The sequence below is a fragment of the Fusarium phalaenopsidis genome (genome assembly GCF_050370095.1).
Source record: "Fusarium phalaenopsidis strain FUZ10S chromosome Unknown contig_32316, whole genome shotgun sequence".
Taxonomy (NCBI): domain Eukaryota; kingdom Fungi; phylum Ascomycota; class Sordariomycetes; order Hypocreales; family Nectriaceae; genus Fusarium; species Fusarium phalaenopsidis.
In genome coordinates this window covers 2,419,325-2,428,026 of record NW_028145399.1, presented here as the reverse complement: position 1 = coordinate 2,428,026, position 8,702 = coordinate 2,419,325, and the positions used below count along the sequence as shown (strand labels likewise).

General features: G+C 51.1%; 2 protein-coding genes across 2 annotated transcripts; one reads left to right on the top strand and one right to left on the bottom strand.

The window, feature by feature from the left end:
- Positions 1-3,146: 3,146 nt before the first annotated feature.
- LRP88_12350 (major facilitator superfamily domain-containing protein) lies at positions 3,147-4,641 on the bottom strand (the record flags this gene model as incomplete). The annotated part of the gene is made up of 4 exons (XM_083248744.1): positions 3,147-3,389; positions 3,440-3,512; positions 3,564-4,337; positions 4,598-4,641. 4 exons carry the CDS (start codon positions 4,639-4,641, stop codon positions 3,147-3,149), a joined length of 1,134 nt encoding a protein of 377 aa, XP_083096174.1.
- Positions 4,642-6,473: 1,832 nt separating this feature from the next.
- Positions 6,474-8,241, top strand: LRP88_12349 (uncharacterized protein; the record flags this gene model as incomplete). The annotated part of the gene is made up of 4 exons (XM_083248743.1): positions 6,474-6,692; positions 6,744-7,216; positions 7,267-7,996; positions 8,053-8,241. The coding sequence occupies 4 exons, from the start codon at positions 6,474-6,476 to the stop codon at positions 8,239-8,241; spliced, it is 1,611 nt and encodes a 536-aa protein (XP_083096173.1).
- Positions 8,242-8,702: the final 461 nt, after the last annotated feature.

Here is an 8,702-nt window from a genome sequence, read left to right as displayed (position 1 = left end):
TAGATATGAGACACACTTAATAGCAAAAGCATGAATGATCAAGCATTTTATTCTCTAGTATCTTGTATCCATTGTTCTTGCAGTGATGAACGTAATGGAGACGTGTTCCAGCCTGTCCTCTGTTGTACATGTTCCAGAAAGTTGAGAACCATTTCTTGATCGTCTTTCTCAGCAAAGACGCCGCCCCCTGTGACAGTTAAGTATCAGTGAATCAACCAGTGAGATAAACTTACAAACTGAAAGCGAATGTCGCGCCGTAAAGAGAGCATTCTCTGCTCTAGCGTGGGAGTTTGCCAACGCTATCACCTGAAGGAGATGATTGCGTACGATTTGCTATTAGCGTCAGATTCCATCATTATTGTACCCATTTGACTAACCTCGACTCTTTTCCCTTGTCGTATATGCTCAAGTACCGATGATGCTACAATCGGCGTAGACATGGCGAGGATGATCTTTGCAATGTGGTAATATTGCAACCCGACAGCTTAATGGTCAGCTAAAGCAACAATCTTGAAAGGGGACAAACCGTGAAAGGGAGAAAGAACCCATATTTCTGGCAGCAACCGCCTTTCTTCTCTGTTCCTCTTTGCTTCGTGGATGGGGTTGAACGCTGGCGACTTCAAGTCGAACCAGCTATCCACCTCCCGGCGAATCTCTTCCAAGCTATCCGCCGAGCAAGGCTTGTCTGATGAAAAGGCGCAGGCAAGGGCTTTTGCCAGCAAAAAGACCATCTTATTGGCGTAAGCGGCGTCGTCCATGCGTTTGAACACGTCCGATTGTAGATACGTGTCCAAGTCCGATCTCAGAGGTCTTTGCTTCGTCAATGAGATGTAAATATCTTGTCGAAGACATAGCCAGGCGGCGGCTTCACCGAGGCCTCCGTTAAAGTCGAACACGGACATGGAGTTGACGATTCTTGAAGTGCCATTGAGGTGTAGCTCCTTGTCATCCGCTGCAAGAGTCAGCCTTGTTCTGGTCTTGCTCTGAAGCACTCACCATCCATTTCCTCGTACTGTCGTAGAATTGCAATGGCAGCGAGTGTCTCTTCATCAACGGGCCCATTCTGCTCAGCCACTACCTCTATCAGTAGACTCAAGCATCTGTCATAATACTCCAGTGCCTCTGTGGTAGTGTCCGACATGTTTCGGTTCAGATGCCGTGAGGAAAAGGCAAATACTGCGTATCGTAGCACAGGAAAGTACATGGATCGCCGAGGAACTTCGATTTCAAAGTGCCGACGCAAGTCAGTTGCATCCGCCCAGAGAGCCATATTCTCAGTGAAATTTCTTATGAGGATGGCCTCTCTGGGAGTGAAAGGCATTGCAGGACGTGATGACGGCGAACGTGGGGAAAGGTCGAGTGAGGAGCTGTCTCGGAGATGCCGGGTCCTGTGTCTTGATTCTGAGATATCCGAGCCATTTGTGTCAGGTGAGACCATCATGTGTGGGGATGTGTGGAAAGCTGGTGACCTCTCAACCGGGGCATCCATGATTGGAAGGTCGAAGCTGTATTGAGCAGAATCTGCTGCTGAGTGTTCGACTCTGGGAGAACTTAATACCTGAATCATGACATTGGGAGACTTACACACGGTTCCCGGTCCTCAGTTTCGTAGATCTGGGACAGCTGAGCGGTTTCATCGCAGTATTCCACTTGAAAAGTCAGCTCGTCCACCGAGAGAAATTTTCACATACAATTACTCTCCGGTTGAACCCAGACTTGGTTGTCCGAAAAGGCAAACTCGTCGGTAGAATCAAGCCCACTCCGAAACCGAACCTGTAAAGCACGAACACACTGAATGCCTGCTTTCACACAAGAAGTGCATGCAGGCATGTTCTTGTCGCCTAATATGGTCACCCCTGATCCTGATCGAGTGATCGGAGAACTCACAACGAACATGGCGAGCTGAGAGGGTCAGTTGCGTCTACGGTCTCGAGAAGGGGGGGGTATCCATACCTCGACAAGCAGTACTAGTCACGTCAGTATAGTTCACCATTCATGGATCGATACTTACCATCCTACGGCGACTCGACTCGTCCTCCTGGGCGCGCGATCGCCAGGCTCCATTGTTGTTGAGCTCAAGCCTATGACAAGAGTAGTGGCAAGAAACTGCGGGGAGTTTACTGAAGCATCACGTGCGGAGTTGAACTAATTACCCCGCAGTTTGCGGGGAACGGAAAACCCGAGTTACTTGCTTTTTCAGTCCAGGCTTGCAGGTCAAGGACGAACCCAGACAAAAGGACAGAAGCATCAGCGTATCCTCGTCTAAGGAGACCCATAGAGATATGATAAAAATAATCAGATGTTAAGGAAAGAAAATCTAATACATGGTCTCCTATTAGGACTCCTTTTATAGGATTTTATGTAAATTTCTTCATAATAAGCCAGAGTCGCCATGTGCCCGCGTATGCTCATTGCCCACTCCCTTAGTAGGTAGGTACCGTATTGTGACAAACTGTCGTGCAGCATTTATGACCCATACCAGTGGTCCTCAGCCGCTCGCATACGTCGTAGCCAAGGTCGTCCCACTAGTACGTCCTAATTATCATAATGCCCTAGCACGTAAGCCTTAACGGTTGCCAAGATTCCACCTATGACCACTCTTAGGTAGACGCAACGGGCCACCTTCTATACTTGGTCGTTCGCCATTCGGAGTTGACCGGTAATAGGACTCATTAGCTTTGGGATCTATAGCTCATTCATATACCGTCTAACATAAATAGCGGAAAACCGCTCTCCCTCGACCCATCCTTCGACGAATAGTACCACGGTTCCTATTAGAAGATCTTCTACCTTTGCCATTGGCAAAGTAGTTATTGTGTCCCACATAAACAGATGACTGGGCCAGGTACCCAACAGTAGGGACGGCCCCCGCTCTTGCGATACGGAATCAATAGGTCTTATTGCTTCGTCACACTTATCCAACTGCCCAGATCAAAGACTTCAAGCTCGCTGTCTCTATTCACTGTATGATGTGTCCTCAACTTGAATTTGGACAACATTCTTTAGAAACCGCGCGTTCCGTTGTAAGAATGTCACAGACGTTCTTAATTCCACTATGAATGCGACTTTCTAGTCCAAGCTGACATCCAGAGATTTGCAGGTTTCGGGTACCAATTCTTCAGATACATGAGAACATATGAGTCGGACTACTCCTGGTGCAAGGCTGGGTTATCGCCCTCCTTGGGCATGGGGACGAACAACCAGGTAACAGCAGTGGCCGTCAACAGTCCGCACAAGACGGGCTGCAAGACGGCAACACCAGCACTAGCCGCAACGAGGCCGGTGATGATTGGGAATAGGCAACCTCCGAGTTGCGCAAAGACAAAGACAAATGACAGAGCCGTTGATCGGATACGAGGGGCAAAGAGCTTGGAGCCAACCGAGATGCCCTGGTGCCGTCAGCAATAATAAACGTTTAGGATGTATTGAAACAACCTACCGTAGCAAAGTAGGGGCCCATGAAGAAGCCCAGCAAGCTGATAGCAATCGAAGCCGCGATGATGTTGGGGACACTGCATTGTTAGCCGCAGTCAAACGTCAGACGAGAAACTTACAGCCAAAACAAAACCTGAAGGCCAATGCTGATAATGGTGAAGCCGAAAATCATCCTCCGGACCCCGAATCGGTGCGTTGGTTCAGCCAAAAACAACCTTCCAAGCAGCGATCCTCCGCTGAAACCCGCAGGTACAAAACCCATCTGGTTGATATCTCCATCGCGAACCGCAACGAGATACTCGACAATCCATCCACTAGCCGTGAGAGTAGCGCCGAGGAAGAAGAAGAAAAAGAGGCTAATAAGCCAGACGCTCTTGGTCCTCAGTGCCTCCTTCATCAGGAGGAAGGCATCCTCACTTCTTGATGCAGGTGTCTCATCAGCTTCCAATGTCCGTTCCGTGACTGGCTGCTTTCTCTTGATTCCCATCGTGTCCCAAAACGCAAACGAAACGAGGACCAAGTTGAGGACACCAATTCCGAGAGGGAAAATGTAGAAGAGATACCATCGCGAAACGCTTCCGGCTGAAGCAACACCGGTCGCGACGAATGGTCCCACAAGGCACCCAGCCATGTACATGGCATGGATGAACGCGAGCCATCGATGCGATCCTTTTACGCCCGCAACAAAGGTATTGCCGTGTGTGTCCTGATAAGCCTGGCCGAGACTAGCCAGCATAAAGGTGATGGTGAACAGGGCAAAAGGTGGCCGCCAGGCCCGCAGAGCATGAGACAACACCTGCAATCCAGCACCAAGAGCGAGCATGGCACCGAGATCAAGGACTTGGCACAGATGTGTATTTGAGAAGGCGGCCAGAAACCAACCCATAAAGTTAGCTCCGTAGCTGCAACGGTTAGCTTTGTCATGACACATAATCGCTCGACTCACACAGCTGATACAATGGCCGTGGTAACTTTGTAATCTCGGATCACATGGGGGACAAGAGCTCCGATGCTGCCATCGTTGACTCCGGCGACAAAAAAGGAAAATGCAACACTCATGATCCTGAGCAGGTCTGCTTTGTTGGGTTTGTTCGACACATGCTCAGGCTCAGTGTCGTTGAGTGAGTTCCTAGGACTCTCGTGCTGACTTTGCAGCTCGAACGTCGCGGGGACGCTACTGGTCTCTGTCTGCGTCACGGTCGCCATTTTGACTGGATCAAAGGTGCAAAAGAAGAGTTCAGGAGTCAGCAAACTCCATGGTCATGTTATATTTATTACTTTAATCGGGAAATGCTCGGTTACGCATCAGTTACGTCTCCATTTCGTGCAGATCGAGTGTTCACGCGGCATCACGAAATCCACAACACCATAACCAAATTGGGGAACGTCGGGCCGCAATGGCTGAACCACGGTTAACAGCGCGCCCTGGATGTCGAGACAAGACGACGAAATAAGGTGATGGAAGACGGGCCGTTCCCCGGTTCAAGTATCCGCCTGACCTCGTTCCATCTGGCATGACGGTAGGGATGGTAAGATCAGAGCCCCTATTGTGGAGTGATTCCATCTCCATTTGCGGAACCATGTCAGGGCATGGCCTTATTTCCTAACCTGGTAGTAAGGAAATCCCAGTTTTTGTGGCTACCCTAGACTGAATCGTTTTTCGTATTCAACGTGATTAATGCCCTCTCTAAACTTAATCGATCTTAGAGTAAATGCATGCAATACCGTTTCTATAGATCTTGGGAAATAAGGTTGTCTCATTTGCAGTTCAAATATCTCTTACTGCCCGTGCAATAACGACAACTGTTGTGTATTCGCATTCGACTCGGTGCCAGTGTCGACGAGCTATCGTATACTTAAACTCTGCCCTACCGGGCCGCCATTCTCAATACCTCCTAGCGGCCTCCCAAAATCTTGAAGGCCTTCTCTTACTCTCTTCCCCACTTTTGATCAAGTGTCGATCCAATGAACGGGTGCTCCCAAGACTCGATCAGAGGGTGGTGATTTGAGCCCGACACGCGGGCATTCACGTGCCATATGCGCGTAAAACGCCCGCAGCAAGACTTTGCTTGGCTCTAGGCTCGTAAATTCGCGAATTAGTGAAGCCCTCGAGACGGCTTGTAAGTGTTGAGTCGAGAGTCGAGTCCCCAGTGACCTCTCCCTAATCTCAAAAGCTGCTAAGTACAGCGAGCAAAGCCTCAAACTTTGACTGTCCTTGAGGGGAAGCCAGATCCCTGGGTTTGATGCTCGATCAGGTGTTGGGAATCCTCGTCTTCCACGTTTGCGTTCGCCCGAGATTGCAGCCACGAAATCAAGGCGCGTGATTTGATCGGCAATGTCCAACGCACTAGAAGGACACAAGACTTGATCCCGGCGCGAGATACGACGAAGGATCTACAACAACACATGGAACACTAGACGAAAGAATGCGGGGTCAAGCCGCTCCTGAGGCTAGCAACCCCATCTCACTGGAGGCCAGCCGTGTGGTGCGGATGGTTCCTTGGAGGAGGAGCAGAGCACGTTCCCCTCCTTCGGCGCATCAATAAAGCGAATGCGGCACAGCCAACGAGGCGATATTGGAGAAGCCAAGGAACAGGCCGGGCCCCGGGGTAATTGGCGCCGGTTGGGATGTAACGTTTGCATGGAGGCCGGGGAATTGGCCGGAGTGACGCCGTCCATACCTGCTATTCCGGGGTAGCTCCCATGCGGGGTGCCCACGGGGTGGCCAGGATCCCCCCGAGGATCTGATAGGCGGGCGTATAAGCTGTGAACCCTCTTGGAGGGCTTGGCCTGTAATAGGCGCGTCTAAAGGAAAACGAGACGAACCCCAGATGGCTAAATGACATGGTGCTGATAATAGTTCCACGACTAACAGGACGGGCCATTCATGCATTAGCCCGACACTTCACCCGCCAGGCATCATGGAAAGCTTATAAGTTGGCTGTAACCTGCACTGTTGCACTGACTTGTCTCTTGGTAACCCGTCCATCCATACACATTGCCATTGTCATTGTTCATTCAGGCAGACACCATCCAACATGGGCAACCCCGTCGATGTAAAGGCCGAGGGCGGCCAAGAGGTTGAGCATGCCTACGATGTTGAAGACAAGACGTACGCTGCCGAGGACAAGGCGGCGAATGCCCAGAAGCAGGATGCTATCGAGGCAGAGAATGCGGAGCACAACATGGGTGTGCTCGAGGCCGTTCGAGCTTACCCCATGGCTTCGCTCTGGGCCTTTATCATGTCCTGCACCATTGTAAGCTATATACTCCCCCATTCACATGACCTGCGCTAACACCATCACTAGATCATGGAGTCGTACTGTGTCTTCCTGATCGGCAGTTTCATCGCCCTCCCTCGATTCGCCAAAGATTACGGTATCAACAATAATGGTAAATGGGTCATCGAGACCCAGTGGCAGTCTGCGCTCCAGGCTATCGGTCCCATCGGTGCGCTGCTCGGCGTCTTCCTCGCTGGTCCCCTCACCAGCAAAATCGGATACCGCTGGGCGACCATCGCCGGCCTCATGGCCCTGAACGCCTTCATCTTTGTCTTCTACTTCGCCAACTCGCTCCCTGTGATGCTGGTGTCTCAGATCCTCGAGGGCATTCCGTGGGGAATCTTCATCGCCAACTCTCCCGCATACTGTTCCGAGATTGTGCCCATGAAGCTGCGAGCCCCTGCTACTCAGATGCTTCAGATGTTCTGGGCCATCGGAGCCATCATCGTCGGTGGCATCACATACCATTACAACACTCTGGACCATCCCAACGCTTATCGGTAGGTGCTTTTTCGCATAGCATGTGATTCCTCTGCTGACGAGAGAATAGCATCCCCATTGCCCTCCAATGGATGTTCCCCACCCCTCTTGCTATCCTCATCTTCTTGGCGCCCGAGTCGCCTTGGTGGTTGGTTCGAAAGGGAAAAATGGAGGAGGCAGCACGCGCTGTGGAGCGCCTCGGACGCAAGTCGTTGATTAACAAGTCCAACGAGACCGTCGCTATGATGAAGCGTACCATCGACCTCGAGAAGACTGAGAAGGAGCCTAGCTTGATCGAACTGTGGAAGGGCACCGACCGCTACCGTACCCTCATCGTGTGCGGTGTCTACGCTGCTCAGAACCTTACTGGTAATCTGATTGCCAACCAGGCCGTCTACTTCTTTGAACAGGCCGGCATGAAGACTGATACTGCTTTCGCCATGGGTCTCATCACCTCGGCCCTCCAGACCGTCATGGTCATGCTTTCTTGGATTCTCACCACCTACCTTGGCCGACGTACCATCTACCTCTGGGGTTCAGCCATGAACATGGTCGTCCTCGTCGCTATCGGTGTCGCAGCCTCTTTCGGAGAGTCAACCTCGGCCTCCCTCGCGCAGGCCTCCCTGGGTCTCATCGTCTCTGTCCTTTTCACTCTCGGCCCTGCCCCCGCATCATGGGTCATTATCGGAGAGACGTCTGCCATTCGCCTCAGGCCTCTTACCACTGGTGTCGGACGTGGTTGCTACTACCTCGTCAACATTCCTTGCATCTTCCTGTCCAGTTACATGCTCAATCCCACAGTAAGATATCCTCGCCCGCATTTGCATTCCAAGGCACGATTTCTAACATCTCATAGGGAGGAAACCTCGGCGGCAAGTGCGGTTATGTCTGGGCTGGTACTGCCCTCATCTGCTTGGTCATGTCGTACATCTGGGTGCCTGAGATGAAGGGTCGATCCTACCGTGAGATTGACATTCTGTTCCGACGTCGTGTCCCTGCTCGCAAGTGGACCAAGACGGTCGTCGACATTCACGATGATGAGTAGATTCAGATTCAGTTAGGGATCTCACCGCTACCCCAAAAGGGAAGCTATTCCGGTTTCCCCTTGTTACTGTACAAGCGACGGCCCGGCGGGGCGTACCCGTTGCATGTTGGTATTACGTCAACTGCCGGGCATAGGGAAGCCAAAACGCTCCGCCATAGGCTGGTTAGGTTACAATGAGATATAAATAGATGTGGTTCTCGTTCCTCGTTAAAATATTTGCCTGATCTCTCCACTCACGTGAATGACAAGGGTTAACTTGACCCCCATGAGGATATAATCTCCGGTGGACAACATCACGGGATATTATGGGAGTCTCTACTATGGAATGGGTGGCCTTTTGGTAATTAATTGATCCTAGTTCCATTTTCAGAGTCATAAAGGGCATATTTTCGCCACGAGTTGATGTTTCGTAAGCTGGTAGTAAGCAACCCCTCCTCGACCTTAGGCCTATAAGAACTATG